At 40.3% G+C, this 25,747-nt stretch overlaps 1 protein-coding gene across 1 annotated transcript; it reads right to left on the reverse strand.

Moving 5' to 3' along the window:
- Positions 1 to 163: 163 nt before the first annotated feature.
- LOC136448734 (glutamate receptor ionotropic, delta-2-like) lies at positions 164 to 24,597 on the reverse strand. Its single transcript, XM_066448379.1, has 8 exons — positions 24,268 to 24,597; positions 21,484 to 21,642; positions 15,909 to 16,166; positions 14,811 to 15,019; positions 7,443 to 7,496; positions 2,396 to 2,563; positions 538 to 635; positions 164 to 239 (listed from the first exon to the last, which is right to left on the reverse strand). Exons 1-8 carry the CDS (start codon positions 24,344 to 24,346, stop codon positions 164 to 166), a joined length of 1,101 nt encoding a protein of 366 aa, XP_066304476.1. The 5' UTR covers positions 24,347 to 24,597.
- Between the last annotated feature and the right edge of the window lie 1,150 nt (positions 24,598 to 25,747).

Below are 25,747 nucleotides of genomic sequence, written 5' to 3' on the forward strand. Positions count from 1 at the left end.
AGACTTTTGTAGTCAACCATTTTGCTCCATTGCATGACTCACATTGTGTATGTAGAATTTGACATTGCTGACGAAGCAATGACAATATGAGAGGCACTCTCTAACAAAACGTTTTTAAACGCATTATTAGAAGGTGCACCTCATCTTGTTAAAACGGCAAAAGCTACCCCCATACCTTTTTGAACTCGTCCATCAAGAGCGTGCCACCAGACCATGGAAGGGACACATCCAAGGAACATCTAGAACATTGTGAAAAGGCAAAAGTTGTTACTGACGAGAATAACAGTCCACGCAATTAATAACAGTCGCCACAAGTGATACCAGTGTTTAAATACAATACAATACAATCGTGTTGTCTATAAGTTGATGAATGATTAGGAGATTAAAAATTAAAGGTAATGTAAAGGTAATGGCATGATGATAAATTGACAATAATAATCTACAGCGATAGAACAGTTTTACTAATAACACTGTATACGTGTGACTCGGTGTGACACAATCACAACCCCCCCCCCCCATTATGCAATGCCAGATTACCTTAATTTATTGGGTCCAATCCACTGCCTGTTCTTAAACAAAGTGTAGACAGCCTGGGCAAGATGTAGGACAGCATCGTGCATGTACAGGGCCGTCATCTAAAAAACAACATTGAAGTCCGCTTAAACCCTACTTTCAGAAATGACCACCATTTTCTAGAACTTGGTGATGGACATTGGCATCATATTTAAGCTACCCTCTCACTGGACCCACGGCACGTTGGCGGCGTCGCTGCGTTCTAAACTGGATTGTGTTACCCTTGACTTTATTATGGGAATACCATTCAAAACGTACAAGTATGACCAAAAAGACAACAAAACACACAAAGCTTAAAAAGATTCGTTTTTGTCGATGAAATTCGTTGAGTGCTTTGTCAATTCGATAGGCCGCAGTGACGCCGCCAGCGTGCCGCGGGTCCAATGAGACTATATCAGCCAAAGATTGCTCTATGACTATTTCCTTCGTCCTGGTGCCTTTTTCTCTCAAACTTCTCCCCTCGGAACCTGATATTGTCCCTAAAGCCCCCCTCTCACTGGACCCACGGCACGCTGGCGGCGTCGCTGCGGCCGATCGAATTGACAAAGCACTTTAGGACCAAGCGACGCCGCCAGCGTGCCGCGGGTCCAGTGAGAGGGGGGCTTTAGGAACAACATCAGGTTCCAAGGAGAAAGGTTCTGAGAGAAATAGACACCAGGCCAGGACAAAGGAAAAGTCATAGAGCAATCTTTATCTGATATAGTCTAATTGATTCCTATTTTTGGTACATGAATCTTTCTCTTTCCTACTTTTCTTGAATGTCAAATGTCTTTTCAAAGACAATTTATGAATCATTAACGTTACCAAGGCAACGACATGCTAGCATACTTGCTTCTATTATCTCAACAAATAGTTACGAGTGCCTGCAGCTGCTAGAAGTCAATTGCGAGAGGTGCATAAAACAGATTGCTGTGTCAAAGTCCATTGGTGTGTATTAGAGATTGAGCCACACATGTATCTGCTTTGACATATCCTGTATATAGCGCGTAGGATGCATATATGCTAGTATCATTTCATATCAACGTTGTTGCCAACCCCTGCAGGCGGTATAATTGATTTCTTTCATTATTATACAGCGGCAGAGCAATTACAGTTCTCGCGTAAAAGTTACCTTTTATCTGATGGCCGTGGCGTGTTACGGCGCCTGTGCCAAATGTTCTATGGTGATTTAGCTGATGTATTGCATTATGAAATGATACTGATATATTGCATTATGAAATGATAGTCGATCGTAAAATTTTGATAGTAGAAATTTTCAATCTTTTAGACCAGTTTTCGTCATCAGGCATGGTGGTCAATGTCGGTAAAGTTTTGTCGGTATGGGTGTTAGGCATATTGATTAAGAGAAACAGGGGCCTACATAAAGCTTTTGCAAAGGGCGCAGAACATATCTTGGACACAACATGCCACTCTCAAAACAATTTATGGAAGTCTTCCACGGCTGTCTCAAAAGCTCACCCACCGTCGAGTAATATTTGCTAGACACTGCTGTCGTGCCAACCAGGAAATGGTTTCAGACATCCTTGTATGGAAACCAACGGGGCGAGTGCACTGCAGAAGTTTGACTTTCACCGACAGTTTAGTTAGAGACACTGGGATATGAACACTTAGGACAAATGATGCTAGATAGGGCAATGTGGAGTGATGTATGTACTTGTTTAGTTCCGGCCGAAGGCCGATAGATAGATAGAAGAGAAACAGATTTCATTTGCATTCCGTTGAAGTCATCGTATATAAGTTATCACATACAGTTTCTAAAATCAAGCAGTTGTTGAATATTGTTTGTGGCAATCTCAAATCAGTAAAATCCAGAGATGTTTACCTTCACGTCATAGATACTTGCAACCGTAGAACTGGTGACGTTTCTCGGCAGAGAGTTCCAGTGTTGTAGGAAGTTGTCCATGTAGTCTGTGTCCGGAATCTGCCGGCGTGCCACCGTCAGTCGTCCGTTTGAAACATTGAGAGCCTTGATCTGATAGTCGCTTACCTCCTAAAGATATATATACCAGACTGATGATGTTACGATTGGAAAAAAAGTGTTAATTGTATTGAAGTATTAAATGTACAGCCCGCCACAAGCCCTTGCATTGGCTCACAATCCACACTGTATAAATCTCCTCATAGCTAACATGCGGCAAAGACATATGCATCTCGTGGAGTGAAGAAAGGCCCAAAATGATTTCTCTTGCTCCCAAAGGCTTCCTTGTCACAGGTGCGAAACTCATTGACATCAATGACTGTCCTCGATTTTGAAGTGTCAAACGCGTATATGATATTTCCACCAACGTTAAGATAGCAAACGGGACGAAGAAAGACAAGAGTAATACTTTCATGTGTAATAATATCAATTTACACTTTACAGGACGCTTACCTACATTTGTAAACCAGGCTTGTATTGGTATATTAATCACTCGGGATCAGAAGGATTTAAGGCACGGCAAACTAGATACTAATGGGATAATGGCAATCCTCTGGAAAATTTCCACAGGCAGTACTCCTCGCCTGAGCTTATGATCCAGGGATCTAGGAGAAGTATTGTACAGTTGATATATCTCCCCTGCGAATTGTCTGAACCTTAGAAAGAAGTTTGCTTTCACATGCAGGTTTCAGCGCCCGATACATCATAGCTGACACGAACCATCCAGTGAGACCTTAAGGGGTACCAAGAATGACAGATAAGGTGTCATACACCGCCATCGCAAGTACAACACACCCAAAGGGAATCCCGTGATGTTATTGAAAATTTAAGCCATAATTTGTCTGTAAGAAGTAGTGGTGTCACCTGGTGTCTTATGATTCAACGCTTCTGGCAAATGATTTTTTGGGGGAATGTCATGAGTTGTCAGCACGAAATATAATCCTACAATATCAAAGTTAGAATGCAATGCCAAGGACTTCCTCGAAACACGGAAAACGTTATTGATTGCTGTGTGTTGATCTCAGGGATGTTTCATACGATCAACTGTGCCACGAATGGCGGGCAGAAGGGGTAGTTTCCGTGCACGAAGGTCTTAATCACATGCACATACACATGGGGTAAAAACGTTTCCGTTGGTATCAATTCCACGAGAATCTAAGCTTGCACAAACCTTGATTCACTATAAAATGGCAAAATATGAACACATTTGAATAAGAATCTAATAGGTACAGGCGGTTTCGTTGGTATCAATTCCACGAGAACTTGAACTTGCACATACCTTGATTCACTATAAAATGGCAAAATATGAACACATTTAAATAAGAATTTAAAAAGGAACAGGCGGTGGCACGTGTCACGTTAGCCATTGAAACCATATGAAGTATTAGATAAAACAGATATAGATCATGTAAATATATACAATTGCTGTGTGCATTTTGATTTTGTTTCTAGCCAAAATGAAACGGCGGCTGATTGATAAGATCATACATTTCTTAAAATACGTGTATCGATCTTTACCATTCTAGTAATTTCCCAGGGTCACATATCTGCCCAGGTTTAGTGTTTTTTCGCTACAAATGTATTTGCTACATTAAGACATTTGATTACAGTCTGCCAGAAATTGGAATATGCCGTCTCAGAGGTGAAAGGTCCAGACAATGGGCCTTGCAGGTGATCTCTTGTGGAAGAATATTACTTGGTCAGGACCTAAAAATGGTGATATATCACTTGTGTAAACGATTTTAGGGTAGAACGCATTACTCAATTAAGGGTATTGATGTTTCTTCGCGCCCCATCTTATTTGGGTGTCTTGGATAATGCATCTCGTTGTATGGGCAAACTTGAATCACCATTTAACTGAGCTGATATAGTGTGTCATTTCCTTTAAACGATCCACAGCTGCAGGTGCTCACCGTATAGGAATCGCTATACGACTCGCCACAAATGATCATTGAGGTGCTCACGCATCATTTCACGCTTTTCTACGTTCCAGTGTGGTTTCTTTCCAAGAAATCAATGAGACTCGCCGAACATCAGTGAAAGTTTATACGTGCCTTGAAATATTTCCCATCAAGTTTTATATTCCTTATCGAAAGCTTACGGCGTCCTCAACGGGTTATGCTGTCAATAACGACAGGCTATGCCTATTACGAAAAATACCTCTATCACGTCCCGTATTGATGTCTTTCAACATTTAAAACCTGAAATAGATTTCACGATAACCCTTCAGATCACATAGACGATAAATGATAAGCATACTTCAAGCTTGTAAAATATATTGAAAATATGGGAAAACGATCGGTTTTCGGCCTACTAACAAGTCATTTGCTAGATAATATTTATGAGGAGCATTTCCTATCAACTATGATATGAATCGCCCGAAAAATAAGCAAAGCCGACAGTAAATTGGCCATTGAAAATAGGTTCGATTCAGTGGCCATTGCTCTGACTGCCGTCGTCTTCCATACATACCAGAAACACTTACCCTTGCCTATGAGTACGTCCACATTTAGTTGCCATATGCTTCTCAAGTAAAAAGCCTGTGTCTATTTAAACATCTATCTCTATACATGTGACTTGTTCTCTGAGTTAACGTTTCTCTTAATAAATAGATTCGCTTCGGTCGAGCAACAACAAAGAAACAATGGGAATAAAGACAGATGTCTATTCGACACACATTTTGCTTTACATTCACCACGAAGACGCGGAAACGAAAGATAATAATATAGCACACGGTTCTCCCCCTTCGACAGGCAATACCTGATGTATATCTCAGGGTCTTTCATCGCAGGCAAGTCCTACATCACTTACGTTAAGCTAGGGGAAGTGTACATCGATTTTCTTATCGGTCCACCTTCTTCAGGGGCTCTTTTAAAACGAACTCAGTGGATCGTGGTATCGACAATATTTCTTAGGCCATAAGTCTTTGTCGATAACTTTTTTTTTAACTCATTGAACATACTATACTGGCTCTAGTGGACTAGTGAGTTCTTGGTATAGTAATTAAAAAGTTAAATCAATGGCCTATAGGTTAGCGACGCTGACCTATAGACCATATGCTTCTTATTCAAGCTTGGTAACTGCTACCAAATCACCAAGTAAGAGAAGTTGTGGAACAAATGATAACAACGAAATATACAATTGACGACTGTTCTTTTCTCAGAATAACTGTAAATATGTTTCCCATAACTGCGACAATAATTCTGATGAAGTGTACTTGCTTTCCAGCATCCCTAACGCCGTAGCATATGAATTTGTACTATTGTACTATATTGGTATTCATATGAAACCACAACGTATCCCGAAAACAATACTTTACTCCTGATTTACTAGTGAGGAACATAGCTTCGTGTCGATATAAGACCCGTTCCGGGATGAAAGTATTATTAGTTACATCTGTGTGCATATCAAAAGTATGCAGACCGTATATTTGATTACAAGGTGGCGGTGCATACCATACGTCTTGCCTTGGGCAAGACACGACGAAGGCGCGTGGACTTCCTGAGGCAATAAAAAGTGACGACGCTGTCATCATGGGAAGTCTTTGCCAATAAGGTACCGGTAAACTACTGGTCTGAGCGATACCAGATGTCTTATCGCACTGAGGCTCCATTAAGGCATTTACAGAAAACCATTTATGTTAAGTCTCCGTAAATAACACTTAAACTTGACGTACGGGCAAGTCGTAAGAAATGTAAGCTGGAGGATAAGACAATTATCCTGAAGCAGCATGATGAAAGCGGCTGTATCATCCAGATTGCTTCATGGTTAGGTTCCTTGTCACGAAATAAGACCGTATTGCCGTAAAATGTAGCATTTAGAGATTCCATGTATGTCACATCGATGATTCACTTTGAACTTGCTGACAGTTCAATAGATTCTAGTAGATACGGCGACAAAAGGATTTTACGTCGCAGCCTGTGACATCCAATTATTGAACGAAGGAAGCTCATCCTGATCTCTGGGCGGACGTTGATCTAGTACAATTGCCGTCAGTCGATGAGATGTAAGTTAGATACTACTTTTTTTTAAAACTTCAGACACATATAGGGCAATTTTTCTATCCAGGCTCTGTTTCAGATATTAACTTCACCCAACGGAGGGAAAACCCTGACCTTGTCTGACTTTAGAAAAAAAGCAGTTTGAATACAGTAGGCTTTAGTTGCTTTGAAATAACTTACAAGACTTGTATTTGTTTGAAATCATATAGATGTATTCTTTGCAACCCGTACGTATCACCAATGCTCTTTGATGCCACATGTATGAAGGTTTCAAGCCGTTTTTGTCTATAACAATGTACGCCACAAATCCCTTACCTACGGCTGCCCGCGTCTTGCAGCTCAGGAACTAGAACAAGGCAGTTTGACAAAAGGGACAAATCCCAGGGTCTGCCAAAGCGATTTTCATTAGCGTAGAAATCCTCTCGGGTTTGTAATGTCTGTAATCTGTAAAGACTAATCATGAAGGTCTCAGCTGGATATAAGTCTCGCGTGCCAATTACGTCACGGACTAGTGGCAGTGATTTGTAACCAGAACAATTACATGTGACCGTTCGGGAATTCAAGATGTATGGCGAATCACCAGGTGCCTTTTATGTAATACCACTGCTTGTGTTGTGAATCGGGAATAGGAGGTATCAAACCTTTAAATGCATAGCTAACGAGAAACTTGGGAATACGATTTAGATGTGGCGTTGATCTCTTAGCTCTGTGTAAATTCATGAATTATTCTTTAACGACGCTATCATGTAGACATGTTCTTACTACTAGTCGTTTGTCATCTAACGATATTAAGCAGAGGAGACACCTGATGTGAGAGATTTTAACACATCCACATATGTTTGAATCTATCGATTTTATTTATGGTAAATATAAAAAAAGAAGAAAAAACGAAACTTGCATATATGTTCATCAATTGTTTTTGAATTTCCAAGGTACCAAATCGTACTTACCTCATTGGAAACTATCCAGTGATGTTCAGGTGTGAATATGCCCATCCTGTTTGCCTGGAGATTGAAACAAACGTGAAATGTACAGTAAGGAACAGTTTTAAACTTATAACTTCAGGTAGTACATTACTGATATATCTACCTTTCGGTAAATATTATCAGTAATTAAATGGAAAAAAAGGCTCAATAAAATTTGTGAAGAAATTACAACAACACTAGAAAGGCAACATTTGCGAGCAAATACAGCATGTTTAGCCATACTCCTCGCCATGCAAAAAATGGACTCTCCCAAAATAACAATGGACCATTCTAAAATACTTGCACTAAAAAAATGAATCACCCCAGTCCAAAATTGAGTCTTCCAGTAGCACCTCAACACAATATGGACCAGTCCACAACCATATCCACTAATTGATTAACAAATACACTTCTGCTAAAAAATGGACTTTTTCATAATCATTCCAGCTCAAAATTGAAAGAAATAATTAAAGAATCCTCCCCTTGCAAGAATGGGATATTCCGTGCCATTTCCATGTAAACCAGTCGAAAAATATCCGCTGAAAATTACACTCTTGCGCATAATCAACCCAGTTCAAAATTGAATTAAAAAAGATCAACCCCAGGGAAGAATGAAGTTTTCCATAGTATACATATGAAGATTTGACAGGAGACGAAGGAAATGACCAAAAACAACATATTTGAGTCAATTCAAAGTCACCGAGAGGGTTTTAATATAATATTTGTAATATGTTTGAACTATTTTGATAAAAGAATGTCTAAGTCACAATAGTTCTAAAGTGTTCAAACAATTAGAATTGAAACTTATAACATGTTTGAACTTATTTCACATACGTTGGAAACATTTCGAACGTAACTACACAAAAATCTCTTTATTTAGAACAGTTTCAAACCATCTATCCAAATGTTTCAATGTTCGAACAATTTGTAACAAAAGATTTTCACAATTGCCCTCATAAACGAAGGTGCTAAGTCCTCCTGTGTGTTTCTGCCTATTTTCGGTGGCCGCGCTAGACCACCAGCGGATTTGTTTTGACGGAGCGTCACCCGCGCGCGACGATGTACACTGTTCGGCACCGCTAATATCCGGCATTTTCCCGCTCCAAAACACTCCACAAGATCCACGTTTTTAGTGTTTTGCCTCTTGTGCAACACGATTCGATTTGCATTACTAACGGGACGAAAATGATAGAAAAAATTCACCCCGTCCCGGCGTCCGTCCCAAAAACATGAACGACATGAAAATATATTTTCTTACAGATTCAATCACGAAAATCAACAGCATGGGATTCCAAATTTTGCAACGGCCGACCATTTATCATGGTTGAACTTCCTTCCAAGGCGTGCGATAGATAAACATTCCCGGCACATAATAGTCACTAGTACCAGACTAACGCAAGCTCATGATGATAATAGGGAGAAAGTTTGTCAGTGAAGTTTGGCCACCAGAGGGTACATTCATTTAACGTTACAAGCTAGCGCAAAGGGGCGAATCATTGACCTTACCGGGGACTGACTCTACTGGCCTAATCATTCCTTTTTTGCCGAATTCTACGATCCATACGCCCGTACGTAGGACATGTAGGAAGGCCTGGTGGTGGACGCTACACATCACGGGAGACGCGTGTTGGTCCGAGACAGACAGCGGCGTGCTTTCGATCGCGTAGCGGCGACGCACCGCTGCGACAACGTGCGGGACCAAAACGCCTGTCCCCAGTGAGACCATGTGTTTTGCGCGGCATGCCCCGAATCCGTCTACCATTGCTGAATGTAGCCCGATTCATAGAGGTCTATTTTGTAAGCATTATTTCATGTACCCCTCAGCGTGAGAATTCCTTGTGCAACACTTCGCTACATTATATGTTTAAGTTTCCCCGCGCACCGCCTACCACCCGCCTTTGATCATGTATGAAGTCGGCGGCAGAGAGAGATCATCAATCAATTTTGACAGGAGTGTCGCGCCAGTCTGAGGAGAAACGATCTCCCGTGTTGTGTTGAAGAATTTGGAGTTTGAAAATATCTGGAATAACTAATGCTAGAATAAACATTCACAAAATCATTGATTATGTTTAGCCATAAGTATGGCTAAACATATTGTTTTCTCTCATGTTTCTTCTTCTTCTCCTCCTGTCAAATCTTCAAATCGATTCATCTGTCATTTTTTGACCAAATGACCTGAAATTTGGTACAGAGGTAATGTAGGCAAAAACCAATGTGCGTTCTTTTCCTTTTTTTGATATTGACCTTGAAAGTGATTTTATTGAGGTTTTTAGGCTATTTTTAGCATATCTTGGCCTCCTGCGCCCTGGTATTTCAACCGAATGACCTGAAATTTGCTGTATATGTGGCTTGAACAAATATTTAAAGGACTACATTCCCATTTTTGGCATACATATATCCAAAACGATTTATTTTGGGCTTTCTTGACAATATTTGCCACTTCTGTCACTTTCAATACTACATATGACCTACAGGTCATTGACCCCTAGTGCCTTGCACCTGGCCAAGCTGGAAGTTTGCTTACGAGGAGGAAAGACCGGACATAAACATTTAACGTGATTATCGGGAAAACACCATGTTCCCTTAAACTCAGTGGTTAAATTGCAGTTTAGGAAATTTTATAACAGAAAACAAGTTAAATCAATGATTTTGTGAATGTTTATTCTAGCATTAGTTATTCCAGATATTTTCAAACTCCAAATTCTTCAACACAACACGGGAGATCGTTTCTCCTCAGACTGGCGCGACACTCCTGTCAAAATTGACTGATGATCTCTCTCTGCCGCCGACTTCATACATGATCAAAGGCGGGTGGTAGGCGGTGCGCGGGGAAACTTAAACATATAATGTAGCGAAGTGTTGCACAAGAAATTCTCACGCTGAGGGGTACATGAAATAATGCTTGCAAAATAGACCTCTATGAATCGAGCTACATTCAGCAATGGTAGACGGATTCGGGGCATGCCGCGCAAAACACATGGTCTCACTGGGGACAGGCGTTTTGGTCCCGCACGTTGTCGCAGCGGTGCGTCGCCGCTACGCGATCGAAAGCACGCCGCTGTCTGTCTCGGACCAACACGCGTCTCCCGTGATGTGTAGCGTCCACCACCAGGCCTTCCTACATGTCCTACGTACGGGCGTATGGATCGTAGAATTCGGCAAAAAAGGAATGATTAGGCCAGTAGAGTCAGTCCCCGGTAAGGTCAATGATTCGCCCCTTTGCGCTAGCTTGTAACGTTAAATGAATGTACCCTCTGGTGGCCAAACTTCACTGACAAACTTTCTCCCTATTATCATCATGAGCTTGCGTTAGTCTGGTACTAGTGACTATTATGTGCCGGGAATGTTTATCTATCGCACGCCTTGGAAGGAAGTTCAACCATGATAAATGGTCGGCCGTTGCGAAAATTTGGAATCCCATGCTGTTGATTTGCGTGATTGAATCTGTAAGAAAATATATTTTCATGTCGTTCATGTTTTTGGGACGGACGCCGGGACGGGGTGAATTTTTTCTATCATTTTCGTCCCGTTAGTAATGCAAATCGAATCGTGTTGCACAAGAGGCAAAACACTAAAAACGTGGGTCTTGTGGAGTGTTTTGGAGCGGGAAAATGCCGGATATTAGCGGTGCCGAACAGTGTACATCGTCGCGCGCGGGTGACGCTCCGTCAAAACAAATCCGCTGGTGGTCTAGCGCGGCCACCGAAAATAGGCAGAAACACACAGGAGGACTTAGCACCTTCGTTTATGAGGGCAATTGTGAAAATCTTTTGTTACAAATTGTTCGAACATTGAAACATTTGGATAGATGGTTTGAAACTGTTCTAAATAAAGAGATTTTTGTGTAGTTACGTTCGAAATGTTTCCAACGTATGTGAAATAAGTTCAAACATGTTATAAGTTTCAATTCTAATTGTTTGAACACTTTAGAACTATTGTGACTTAGACATTCTTTTATCAAAATAGTTCAAACATATTACAAATATTATATTAAAACCCTCTCGGTGACTTTGAATTGACTCAAATATGTTGTTTTTGGTCATTTCCTTCGTCTCCTGTCAAATCTTCATATGTATACTATGGAAAACTTCATTCTTCCCTGGGGTTGATCTTTTTTAATTCAATTTTGAACTGGGTTGATTATGCGCAAGAGTGTAATTTTCAGCGGATATTTTTCGACTGGTTTACATGGAAATGGCACGGAATATCCCATTCTTGCAAGGGGAGGATTCTTTAATTATTTCTTTCAATTTTGAGCTGGAATGATTATGAAAAAGTCCATTTTTTAGCAGAAGTGTATTTGTTAATCAATTAGTGGATATGGTTGTGGACTGGTCCATATTGTGTTGAGGTGCTACTGGAAGACTCAATTTTGGACTGGGGTGATTCATTTTTTAGTGCAAGTATTTTAGAATGGTCCATTGTTATTTTGGGAGAGTCCATTTTTTGCATGGCGAGGAGTATGGCTAAACATGCTGTATTTGCTCGCAAATGTTGCCTTTCTAGTTTAACTTGTTTTCTGTTATAAAATTTCCTAAACTGCAATTTAACCACTGAGTTTAAGGGAACATGGTGTTTTCCCGATAATCACGTTAAATGTTTATGTCCGGTCTTTCCTCCTCGTAAGCAAACTTCCAGCTTGGCCAGGTGCAAGGCAGTTGGGGTCAATGACCTGTAGGTCATATGTAGTATTGAAAGTGACAGAAGTGGCAAATATTGTCAAGAAAGCCCAAAATAAATCGTTTTGAATATATGTATGCCAAAAATGGGAATGTAGTCCTTTAAATATTTGTTCAAGCCACATATACAGCAAATTTCAGGTCATTCGGTTGAAATACCAGGGCGCAGGAGGCCAAGATATGCTAAAAATAGCCTAAAAACCTCAATAAAATCACTTTCAAGGTCAATTTCAAAAAAAGGAAAAGAACGCACATTGGTTTTTGCCTACATTACCTCTGTACCAAATTTCAGGTCATTTGGTCAAAAAATGACAGAGATGAATCGATTTGAAGATTTGACAGGAGGAGAAGAAGAAGAAGAAGAAACATGAGAGAAAACAATATGTTTAGCCATACTTATGGCTAAACATAACAAAAGTAAGGACTAACTCAAAGGTAAGACAAACATGTGATTTAGGGTGTTTTTCATATACTTTAAGTGGCCAGAACCCTTGGTGAATATTGTTATTCCACTCAAGACCTTAAGATCCTATGCTACATATTTCAAGTGCTCTTGAATCATGTATTTTTTTAAATATTTATTTTATTTCGCACAGGTAAAGAGAAAATGATACATACGTATAACTAATCAAAATACATGGTGCTGGGGAAAGTAGAGATCAATCTGATCTATAACATTCCTACCCCATTTTTCTTGAACATGATGATTTACAATAATGAATTAAAGTGTAGAAACAAAAGAGTTATTAACAACCTAATATCATGATAACGAACAAATCAATAACTAATGATGATAAAATATATTAACTAAATTGTTATCTATAAAAAACAAATACCTAACTGAACACCGAAAAGTTACCAACTAAATAAGAAAGGAAACAATTCGATAAATAATTGTAAATAATGTAACAGATGTTAAGTTTGGAACGCTGGTCGGTCCCATTGTTGCATTCATATATCGCTGCTGTGATTTAACCAGATCGAATTGCTGCGATTAGTGCAGCATATTGTTTGTTAATTTGTATTGATTGTCACGCAGTAGACGACACCTGGAACAGTCAGTGGACTGTGGTTAAAGAGTAAATCTACCTGAAACTGGATCAACTTGATAATTTGATTGTAGTAGATAGAAGAATTTAGCCCAAATTACCACCAGATGCATTGTCACAAAATGCTGTCATCATGTTCATACCATCGGATGTCCTTTTGGCAAATCACGGCAATCCTGTTCTTTTTTAATTGCAATATCAAGCTCCGATCACGGAAACCCAGTAGCCGTCACTCATAATAATGGCAGCTCTTTCACATAACTTCGGTTCATTTCTGTTCAATATTCTGCCATAATTGCATATATATGTGTAAGTCATTGACCTTAATCCTGAAAACAGCATTAACATCATTTTGTTTTGATGACTAGTTGTGCTTCAGGGGTCTGAAAGAAGAAGTCTCTTTCACATAACTTCGGTTCATTGTTGTTCAATTATGTGCCGTAATTGCATATGTGTAAATAATCGACCTTTATCCTGAAAACAGCATTAACATCATTTTGTTTTGCTGACTGGTTTAACTTCAGGGGTCTGAAAGAGGAAGTCTCTTTCACATAACTTCGGTTCATTTTTGTTCAATTATGTGCCATAATTGCATATGTGTAAGTCATCGACCTTTATCCTGAAAATAGCATTACCATCCTTTTGTTGACTAGTTTTGCTTTAGGAGTCTGAAAGAAGAAGTCGGCCGAGTTCTCAAACGTTCTCGTCCGGTGGACGAAAACACAAACAGAGGCTATCTAACCATACCTCACATGACCTCCAAACCACACTTACAAAGCTAATACAAGCTTGTGCCTGACATGGTAATGTACGCCCCAATCACAGGAGTATAAGGATTAGTATGCTTCCCTGGTTTTCTAAACCTTTTTACTTCATGAATCACGATCGCCATATGGTTTGACAAAATCGATCATTAAGTAACTGGCCTTGAACGCCAAAGCACAGAGAAAGCGTTTCCGTGAAGCACTCCGATTTGCTAGTACTTAACATTAATCTATGGTTCATGCTTATCGCTTTCGGTTCTTCTACTGTTTGATCTAAGAAGTAGTAACTTAGTGGCCTCTGCACTGCGATGGTCTCTTGCAATGGTTTGAACAAAAATCCTGTTTGCTTTAATGTGCACTCACGGGTCTTGTTTAAACCCCCGCATATCAACCTAGTACGTGTACCACGTACGGAAAATCAGAGGGTCAATCTTATTCACCGCTGCGACCTCATCGCAGCTTGCATGAAAAGCAGCGGGTGATTGACCTTTGTAATTTGATGATTGGAGGATCTAATGTGGTGGGGGCCAATGGAGGATATACAAAGGGTTGTTGCAATAACGGGCCTGATTGATTTTCTATTCCCCAGAATACAATACAATACAATACAATATAATGCAATGAAATAAAGTATAATCCAATGTAGCATATTGGATGCAAACGGCTGCTAATGGTATTTTTCACCATCTCTATATATCACTAAGATTGTTCAATAGTTACGGTCACGAGTAGTGTATAAATTCTAATTAAGGAGCGAAGCCGTGTATTATTAATATTTCTCAAGTGTCTTGAATTTAGATCTGTAACCTATAAGATCCCAAAATATTATGTAGTTGACATGAATTTTGAGTTATAGCTTACCTCAGTTATCACGCTGATCGTATTTTCCACAGTACAGAGGACGACAGCATGTTTCAGCACATGTCTTCCGTCTGTTCCGGAATCTCCGTTGAGTCTCGGAAGGGTGACCTTAGTGTCGCTACCGTTGGAGAGGGACGGCAGCCGAAGGAGGATGATCTCTGGGACCCGTCCTCGTGTCAGCAGCAGGAGAGTCTCGGCCCTGCTAAACGCTAGGGAAAAGAGTAGAGAAGAAAGAACTTCAAGATAGAAGCGCTTTATCGCACGACAATAATGATAATGATAACTTTATTGTACAAGGTAGAAAGTATGGCATCCACTGGTACATTATAAGATAAACATTTTATTGGGTAATCAATCTATCTTATACAATATGGTGTACTAGTATATATATATGGGATGACAATGGGATTTTACAATCATTGGAGGAGTTTTTAACGTCTATACATTCTTTGATATAGTTTCCAATGTATACCATGCAGGGGTTGTCACATTTCATTATGTTCTTAAATTACAATTGTACACGGTACAAAGTATGGCAACAATTCGTAAACATTATAAAATAAAAGTATAGAATAAAACTTATAACTAGAGTCAGTAGGTAAACAGATGATCTAGACCAATCGAATAGGAAATGATTCCAAAGTGCAGTAGACGGAGATAGACAGGAATCAAATAGTGCCATCAGAAACTTTTGTCTGCTAAGGAACAATCACAATGTTAAATGTACCAACGTTCAACATTGTCAGATACTCATTTGTGATGCCACACTGATTGGTGCTGCAATATTGTGTTTTATAATTTGAATGCTTATGAAATCATTCATTTGAAGCAGGTGCTGATGCACCTATAGTAGTATGTTTTATTGATATTTCACATTTACATGTCGCGAACAATGGCAGCCAATCGGCTGAATTGGAGCTCGGGCATTACAATTCATAGAACAGCATAAACAACAACTTGATGATTCATTTAAGTTTTTGAAAACTACTGGGTACCAAGACAATATTGGGAATAAGGAATATGTTAATCTAAAATCAAGTTGATATTCTTGCATGGCAACACGTACAATGTTGGTTTGTCTTTTGTCTTATTGCTTACCATGTTCATCGTCATACAGGACCACCATGGTCCTCCACCTCTGCTGCCTGATGATATCCGACAGAGCTCTGTCGACCTCAAACGCCACTGGGTTCATACTCAGGGTGTACTTTGTGTCCGGAGTGACGTCACACGTGTCACGTGACACGAAGATGTGAGGTACATGCATGACGTCACATACAGACTGCAGCATCAGGTTAGATGAGCAGGAGGTTGAGGACAAGATGGCGGCGACACCCTGTGCCATCAACGAGCAACCTGTTGAGAAAAAATAAACAGAGTTCGAAGATTTCATACCTCGGCGAAATATTTAAATTTTCGCTTAACGTTATATCTTGTTTAATTGTAGTTAATTGAGTTTCCCTTCACATTTCATGTGTCCATTGAAAACTTGCTACCACTCTGCGGTGAACCTGACTGGCATGTGGAAAATGTGAACCGTGAAAACACAGACCAAAAACAAAACCTCCCCGGGAATTAGTAGCCTCCTCCATTGACCAAAGACCTGGAATGTTTATCAGCTGTAGACAAGGTTGATTAATTTCTTCCACCTCTGAACTCTAATTCCAGTCACTCCAGCAACTCTGACCGTTTGCCTTTCTCTTCCTGCCTTTGTGGTGAGACGTGCCGATATATAGCATATGGAAACCAGCGTGTAGGTGGAGGGGGCACTTTGACCTCCAATTCGACCTTCACTTCCTGTCAGTCAGCGGTGACACCGTTTCCCCTTCACCTCCTGTCACTTAACTGTATTCCAATAGCTTCAGCCACACAAGCAAACAAACAGATACGTTGAAAGCAACACCTCCGTATACCGAGGTAATAAATAAATAAAATGTGTTGCGATTATCATTGTGTTGAGTCGGGACCAACAATGTTTTCCACCGCCTTTGTCTGAGCATAACGCTACAGTCAAGAAATTGAATTAAGTAAATATTGAAATCAAAGGATTATTCATAAAGCAAATTTGTATTTTTTTGCAGCGAGAATAAAACAAAATGTAACAACTACACAGATGTAGTCAAGTTGATACTTATTGTACGTACATAAGATAGAATAGGCAATGCTACATGAATCATGGCATGTCCCTAGGCTGTTGGGATAGGTGCAAATGATCGCATTTGAAATATCCACCATTTTGCAGCTGCTCAGCAAAATATGTACAATATGTAGGGGCGGACAACATGAAGTTCCTCAGCTTACCTGGGGTACATTTCATTTCAAGGCCGCGGGTACAGAATTACGGCAATAAATAGGCAAACTGCTTTGGCCACATTCCAAAGCCATTACAAGCAAATAGACTGCCTTAAAATGACTCTTGAGATGTCCTTGCCATAAGTCTGTAAAGTGTGGTATAATTGGCAAGTTCTGGAGCCGATTATCGGCGGACTTAGAGAACACTTAAGGTAGGAAATGGCCAGTATCTCCCGCTAATGGAGCAGTAACATCTTTTTTGCTGGCAATTGAGGCAGCATTGTTTCCTCAGAAAGGCAAGTTCACCATGAAATTAAAAACACAGTCTGTGTAATTTTGTGCAATTTATCTTCACCGTTGAAAGTGTGCAATTCGTTTTGACATACCGGGTCTATAATATATCACCATAAATTGCGCCGGATGTAGAGCATGATGCAATAAAAGATTAATGCTCTTTTGTCATACGTTTCAGGAAATTGAACGGTTTAATATAATGTCACCGGAGAGATGAATTTCATATACAGCATAAGGTAGAATGCTTCTGCCAAGATTTTTTTTTGTGTAGACAAAAATACAATACTCATTAGTGATGTTCTACGATGGCGTTTTGCGATCATTTAATATTCAAGCTCGGTATATGCAGTTTATGCATAAATCATTTACTGACTTGAAGCTTTCTTTCTTCCACTCAACGCCTAGCTTTTGCTGCTATTTTCCCTATACCGTATTCTCATGAACTGCGCCTGACCTTAGAAGAAAAAAAATCACAAAAATCATTACAGTCAGCTTATTTTCATTCGATGAATACCACTAGCACGCCTGGCTCCGTATATGTCATTATGATAAATGTGCAATTTGGCAACGGCTTTTATATATGGGTCAAACCGTAAAACCCGATATTACAAGAGTCATAACTTTTGTGGCCAAGTTTCCATTTGTACTTCAAATATAAAAACATAAAATGTTGCAATTCCTTTATGCACATTGTAAACTTTTACGAGTTTGGCATTGATTTATTTCAACATAAAGCCAAGCCCAGTGGTTTGGGCATGCGTTGGTTGCAGAACAAATGTGCCCAGGTGTATGGGTAACTATGAATAATGGACGTGAACTATCGAAAAACGTTGACTTCAGCGAAGGCGATATGGCGTCTTGAAAAGTGGAAGGAGCCCTGCTTCATAATAGCAAACTACTGACGCAGAATGATTCTAAATGAGAGAACCTTAAATTATAGACTCGCCCCCGAGGTGACCAAAGCTCCATCTTCCAGCTTCATGACTTTCGGATGTGAGTGTTGCAACGTGTACCGCACTCTATTATTCTTCCACCACCGAAATCAATATGCATTGGGTGTATTGGCTGGTACGCTCCAATGACCGGCCATCCATACTCTAAGCCAGGAACTTTACAGCAGTTCGTTGACGGGATCAATTTGATCTGGAATGAAAAGAAGCGACAGACCTGGCCCTGACCCAAAACGCACATTGAACCCGAGGTCTTTGTATAAGGCTTATGATTCGCAGCGGGGGTGAAAGAAAGGTCGACAATTTCTAGTGATTATCTCAGGATTATCTACGGTCAATACATATTCTCTACCATTCGCACCTCCGATCTTAGCAAATTTACTCGTAATCCAAAATGATCTTCATGATATATGAATACCATGTCTACATGTGTACTGTAACTCAAACTATAGATTTGCAATTTGTGCCGCTATCAGTGCCAACATCAGATAAGACGAGAATTTCAGATTCATGGCAAGTTTGCAGTGGACCGAAGCAACTCGTAAATCCATATCGGTTTTGAATTTCATAAGTGGTCACGGCCAAACACGATGGCCAGTGGTGGAGAAGGCGATAGTTCAAGCAGGGCCTCGAGTAACAGCCCAGAGAAGAGATGCTTTACATAGCGGTGCATCATGTATGAGTACACTCTGACTGGTCATGGCATCGGGTGACGACTACCCAACACTACAGTAGCCGAGGGCAAACAAGATAGTTCCAGGTCGAAGCATTTTTTTATATTTTACATTCCGAGTTCAAAAGGTGGGATGACGCTGCCACTGGTGAATGTTAATACAGAACAAACTGATAATTTTGATTTTGGAAGCAATACGTAGATATGTATCTGTATAGCAGGTAAAGCTGCCTTTCGGTCTGACACACCAGCCTAGTAGGTACACGGCCCGGCCACCTGCAGCTTGCTACATAATACCCTGAACGACCAGTCACACCTACATTTACACATCTCACTCCGGGTATTGTATTAAAACTATCTAGCTACAGCGTCAGTGAGGATGTCTGTACAGTACGTGGTGACAACGAGTTCCAGTCTAAGATCATCATAGTAGATAAGAGGAAAGGACTTTACTATGTTTCTACCAGTTTTAGAAAGAACAAAATTGCCTTTTACTGTCACAGTGATCATATGACCACAATACTTGGATCAATAATGCGCACGTGTTCCTTGTCCACTGGTAAGAGTCTTACCACAAGTTATTAAAACTTATTGATTTGATTCATACAGGAGGATTATTTTTCTCCCTATATAGCAACAGAGTACCCCTGCATACCGCTCTGATTTGCCTGACTATGTAATCAATCTTGGCGTGAATTAGTTCAAAATTCCCATGTTGCCGGCGATTGCATTAACGCCATGAGTCATCTAATCGGTACCTATTCACAGCAGGGAAGAATATTAACACAAAAGCAATACATTGTTCTCCTTACAATCACTGCAATATTTATGACAACTGTATTTTTCTTTAAATTTGGTATGAACAAGGAGGTTTGAAATTCATCTGTACGCGGTGTCAAAACTTGTAAAGGAATATCCAATCGTTATGACCATAGAAGGGAGGATACATAATGGGGCGTTGTGGCAATATTACACCAACAGTCCTATCATTTGAAACGAAAGGACGTTTTATGAGAGATCTTTATTGACACAACAAAAGCGCAGCGAATTCCGTAAGGTCTACTACATTTATACATACATACAAACGAATAGGTGCATACAAATGGGTTTGATTGCACGCAACCATATGGGATAGACTGATAGAGCAACATTTGACGTGTCGTATACTTATACATTGCTTGTTCTAATGTCCAAACATTCTTTGATGTCTATACCTTTCTAAATTTATTTATGTAAAACGTTCCACATTTACATGCACGAAAAAAGATGATATAGGGTTTTTAATTTCTTACACGTAGCATTGTCAAAGAACTCCCAATGGAGATGGATCGAAGTGAGAAGTAATTAAAAGTATCAATAGAGCTCATATCAGCAATTGGCTGTCCTCACGCTTGATTGGACGCATTCATCAATCAAATATTTGCTTAGTCTGTCCTCAGAGGTCGGTATAGATCAGTTGCCAGGCGCTTCAATTTCTGCAAAATTAGACCGCGTACAGCTGACAGCAAAATTATTCACACCCCAATACTATTTATAAACCTGGTAAATTTGTTGTTTTTCTAAAGAACGTTTCTAAAGAATTCAATTGGCGGCGGTTGTAAATCATGAGCAATAGTGTATTATGGTTTGATCTCATTTACAAAACTATGACTGTGACTTTAAATGAGAAAGGGCATGACTAGATAATTCCGGACATTGTAAAACCATGAACAAAGTACACATGAAATTTCACAAATACTATTGTGTTATCATACTCATAAATGTTTTAAACATCCATTAGTAGTTTAAAGAAGAACAAAAGCACTTTTAACATAACAGATCAATGAAAAGTCATGAGGGATATGAACAATTGTGTTGTTCACTGTAGGCGCATTGATTGCTGGTAGAGTTTTTCATTGTGCAATGACGTCTGGATTTTGGACATTGTTTAAAGAACTTAAAGGCATCCAGGGCATTTTATGAGTATTGAAAGTTTGATAAAGAAACTCCAATTTCTAGTCATTCCTACACATAGTAAGTTTCAATAACACTATACCATTACATATCGACATTAAAGGAGCAAAGACACGATGTCGTTGTGTGGTGAGAACTGATAGAAAATCCAAGCCCTAATAGACTGATGCTGACTGTCCATCACAATTAGCGGTCCGTCAAATATTTGCATTTTTATGTTTTAATTTTGCAGTTCTATGTTTTGACGGAGGTGGGCGGGGCTATGGTATCGGTCTATTTACCTTAGGCGCGTGAAACTAAAAGATCACCATGTAGCTCTTTTTGTGCCTCTTTTGAGCACTTTTGGTAAGAAATCCGCACGCAAATGTGGTAAACAGTGGCTTTAAATGTCAATTTCATAACGATTACAGCAACTAGAATATTTCTAGTTTTTAAGCCTCAAAAAATGCTTTGGGTGCATTTAACGTTAGTGACTGATAAAACGTACAAGGCGAATCAAAAAGACAAGTACCTTTTTCGACAAGAAGAAGGCCGTCACCGTTGTCTACCTCCTCCATACGGGGGATCAGTCGAGCTTGTGGTAGGATTTTCTTGTCCGCGTTGATTCTCTTAATGGCATAGCTGAAGGCTTCTTCCTCTTCAGCACTTCTAGCCTTGTCAAATATAGCGCCTGAAGACGGATGAACATTCCAATGACAAATGACTCGGGATAATCTGTATGCTATCGACAACTCCCTCAAAAGAAACTTCCTACTAGAAACGATGACACACGTTTACAGCATACTGAAAAATAAGCTTAAAGTTTTGCACAACTATAACTTGTCGAAAAGATAAAACTAAAAGTTTGAAAAGTTTGTTCAGAATTTTGATTTTTCAATGTCAACTTAGAAGTTGCTCGTATTGTTGCTACACTACCATCTGTTTTTACTTTGTTCAACGATAGGAACTCATGGTGCAATGCAGTACTGTATATTGAAGAAACGACCAAGATGCAGATACTAGTGATGTATTCATGAATCTTAGAGGACAGGCTCTAGCAAAGGTCGTCACATGGAATCAGGTCATGATTAGGGCTAGCCTGTCTGTCTAAGCAAAAGGTCTTGAAAGTGGGCAAGTGATATATAGTCTACTGAAGTTGCAAAGCGGTGGAATTATGCGGGTTCGAACTTTTTTCTTGGCTGTGATCCAAGACCACCTGGTAGTTTGCTGAAAGTAACTTGCTTATCCATCTCAACTTCAATTACTGTCGTGGCTTCATGTCTCGACAGATTGTAGATTGGGAACCATAAGTTAATAACATCGTTGTCTGCACTTGTGAGTACCAATCCAAGGTACAGAGGGAGTGGTAGGCAGTGCGTTGCTGAGGGATTGTCAGAAATACGGAAGTGGTGGCTAGAGACAACCTTGTGGTTGATGGCCATTTGGGCATCGCTCCAGGCGGGTTGTGAAAATGGATGGCTGTCCACCGGGAATAAATGCTAGCATTTTATTGACTTCGTGTCGCACAGTGCGCTGTGAAATCCCGCAGAGGCAAATAAAAGATTATATTAGGAAATATATTGATTAAACGCTTCACGCGGTGCCATTGGGTTGTTCGGTGCCGCAGTGTGTGGATGATGTTGTCAGGTTTCTCCCAGCAAAACGAATGGGAGATTGTCATCACTGAAACGCCATACGGCAAAGAGTATTGATAGTGTTTGGTAAAATCAATTAATACGTGCTCCCTGGGTCTTCCAGGGTCTGGGATGTGTGTTGAAATAAGACAGATAATCTCGTGATGGGAAAGGCAACAGACGAAGACGAATTATCTAATGAAAGGGAGGGTAAACGTAAACAAATAAATCAGAAACGGGAAGACGTGCGAAGTTCCCATAAGATCACGTTTTCGACACTGGACTGCGACTTTAGATTTTATCTTTATTGCTGGTAGAAGTTTTGATGGGTGTAGGAAAAGCAACAGCCCACAAGCAGTAGGAATTAAACCCTACGCACGCATGAGGTGAATGCCATAAAGTGGAACCAGTAAAAATAACATCTCAGAGATGTTGACTGTGCGGCTGGCAAACTGCAAATCGAAAGTTTTAGACACCTTTATCTCTTCATTAATCTTTTCGTCCCCATAGTATCAAATTTCAGAAGCTATGAATATAATATTGACCACCCGTCCCATAGCGTTAATTCTAATGATATCAACTGCTGCCCTCTTAAGACATTGCAATCATGTACAACCTCAAGGGAATTTGGAGTTCAATTTACTACTGAAGCACAAGAGAATTAAGCCTCCCCATTCTCTTGGTGTGCAGGTGCTCATATGTGTACCTTGCTCTAGGAATATGGTCAGAAAACAGTTGCAAATTGTGTAATGAAACGGTTTGGGGCGTTATTCGATGAAAACACGTTACTTTCTATGTTGGAGACATATCCACAATGATGAAAACCTGATTTGCATTTGCCAACAGGGAAGGAAACTTCAAAGTAACTGAAACCCCATCGTGTGATTGTGTACCGGTCCTGGGATTGCCATACTTCTGGAGTCGTGCTGAAATCATATCACGATGGCCCTTAGCGCAGAAGGGTGATATAGCCGGCACAGGCATGCCTCTGTCAAGCCTTAGGTTTAATCAAAGCCCGGCCGAGTATCACCCCATATCGCCGTCGTTGCGGGAAGAGAAGATTGTTGCAGGAGCCAGTGAGAGATTACTCAACGTTGCGAGGCAATGGCTTTCTTCCATGTGCTAAATCTAGCGTAGCAGAAGTGCACTTTCCACCCTAGGTTCGATTACTACGCCCACCTGGATGGATGTCTTCACGGTGTGCCCTCCAGTTAAAGCAACCCCGCGCAATGTCATAGCAAAAAAAAACAACCTACCAAGTATGTTCGTATAACCGTCATGGTCATGGTTATTTCTTAAAGTAACAAATATTGACAATCTCGAACCGTACAGTGTTGTAATCTTAAAAACTGACAAGAGCACAGCATTTATATGAGATGATAAATAAAAGAGAAAGCACGTAGAAAGAACGAATCGTTGCCAGTGTGAGCTTATGATGGATGTCCGGCAACCAAACCCTCTGGCAATGGACAGTCAAGCGAGTAAAGTCATTATCGGAAAAATGATAGTCTCTGCAGATCGTTCGTGGCCAGCTGGCTGTAGCCGTTACAATATCCAAAACTGGAAGCTTCAATATCGCACGAGTTAGCCGTCTGTCGATGGCAATACTATTCATTTATGCAACATCCTCTGTATTCTCTGTCTACATAAAGAAACATAGATTAAAATGTGGATGGACTCACCAATAGGAACATCTACGGTGTGGTCAGAGCCAACGGTAGTCCAGCAGAGGAATGTAGCTGTAAGTACTAGCGCAGTCATCTTGTGTGTATGGCTTCACAGCAGCTGCCTTCAACAAAGCTCGCGTCTATACCCGAACAGTGTTCTCCTCAACCGGCAGCTTCTCTAACCGCTTGGCAAGTCAAAATACAATATCGCGGTGGGCAGAGCTATCAGGAAACCTGCCGTACTACGCTCTACCGGAGTGACGTCTTCTAGCTAAACACCCTGCAAATTACCCTTTTCCCCACGGTTAGAGCAGTCTTGACTGGTGGATTATGGGTAAGAGGATTATTAGCACGTGGCAGGCGGAATATTGATGTCTCCTCTGCGAGTTGTGATCAATTTGATGAAACGTTCTCGCAGCTCGGGGAGGGGAGATTTACTTATATAGGAAGAGTAATTTCCCAGGGTCTGCACTCTGAGGGGGGGTAATAACAATCAAAGAAGAGGACGACGCTTCCTGCAGGGAATCTTGTGTGAGGAGATTCCCTCCCAATTCCGAATGGCATGCAGGACGGAATGAGAATCTTATCCACCGTCTGAAAGTATCAGCTGCCGTAATGGGCACGGGCGCTTCTAGGGAATGGGATCTGCAATGGACACAGGGCAGTAATATCTCTTACCTTAAGTAGGGTGTTCTTTGATGATAGGTCAAAAGTATCCCCTTCACAGATATCTGGTCATGTTGGGGTCAAGAGTCCACCTCAAAGAAGAAAACTTTATACCATTGTCATATGTCTTTTTTTTTGTAAACAAGAAAGCTCATGTATTTAGACCCCCATTCCACTTGGACGGCGCTCTCACCGCGCTCTCACGGCGACCTAAAATGGTCCTGAGCGCCGTGAGAGCGCCGAAGTCCTGGAAAACGTGCCCAAGTGGAATCTCTACGGCGACCCTTGCGCGCCCTCAGCGCGACCAAAATGTCAAATGTCAGCAACTTTTTAAAGATTTCACAGATCACTCAACGAATTCCAAAGATAAAAAACGAATTTTTGTTACGTTTTGTGTGCTTTGTTGTCTTCTCAGTCATACCTTTACCTCTTGCATCATATTTGAATGATAAAATCAAGGGGAAAACAGATTCAATTTTAGTCGCTGCACGGTCGCTCAGTGTGTGTCTTAAGTAATATATGTACGTTCAACATGTTTTTGTTCTGTGTTGTCTGTCATGTAAACTGTTTGTAATAAATATATTTTATCATTGTACGTTATAATAGAAACGTAAATCACAGAATTTTGAAACACAATTTGAACCACTGACAATAAAACTTGGAGGGAATTTACTTTGAATGGAAGCAGGTACTTGTAGGTATGGGTCAATTTGTATTACACACGAGCAAAACTATGATTTGACCACAAAATTCCCAGAAATTCAAGATACACCACTTCAAGAATAAAATTTGTTTGAACTACAGTTAAGACCATTCAATCCTCATAGAG

This window comes from Branchiostoma lanceolatum, chromosome 14 (genome assembly GCF_035083965.1).
Source record: "Branchiostoma lanceolatum isolate klBraLanc5 chromosome 14, klBraLanc5.hap2, whole genome shotgun sequence".
Taxonomy (NCBI): domain Eukaryota; kingdom Metazoa; phylum Chordata; class Leptocardii; order Amphioxiformes; family Branchiostomatidae; genus Branchiostoma; species Branchiostoma lanceolatum.

What these genes read in the sequence shown, in the direction of transcription:
- LOC136448734 (XM_066448379.1), bottom strand. Translation starts at nt 24,346, where the DNA reads ATGACTGCGCTAGTACTTACAGCTACATTCCTCTGCTGGACTACCGTT. An exon ending in CCTGTATGACGATGAACATG is followed by an intron (nt 15,020 to 15,908) that starts GTAAGCAATAAG and finishes TCTTTTCCCTAG; the next exon opens with CGTTTAGCAGGGCCGAGACT. An exon ending in ATTGGACCCAATAAATTAAG is followed by an intron (nt 240 to 537) that starts GTAATCTGGCAT and finishes ACAATGTTCTAG; the next exon opens with ATGTTCCTTGGATGTGTCCC.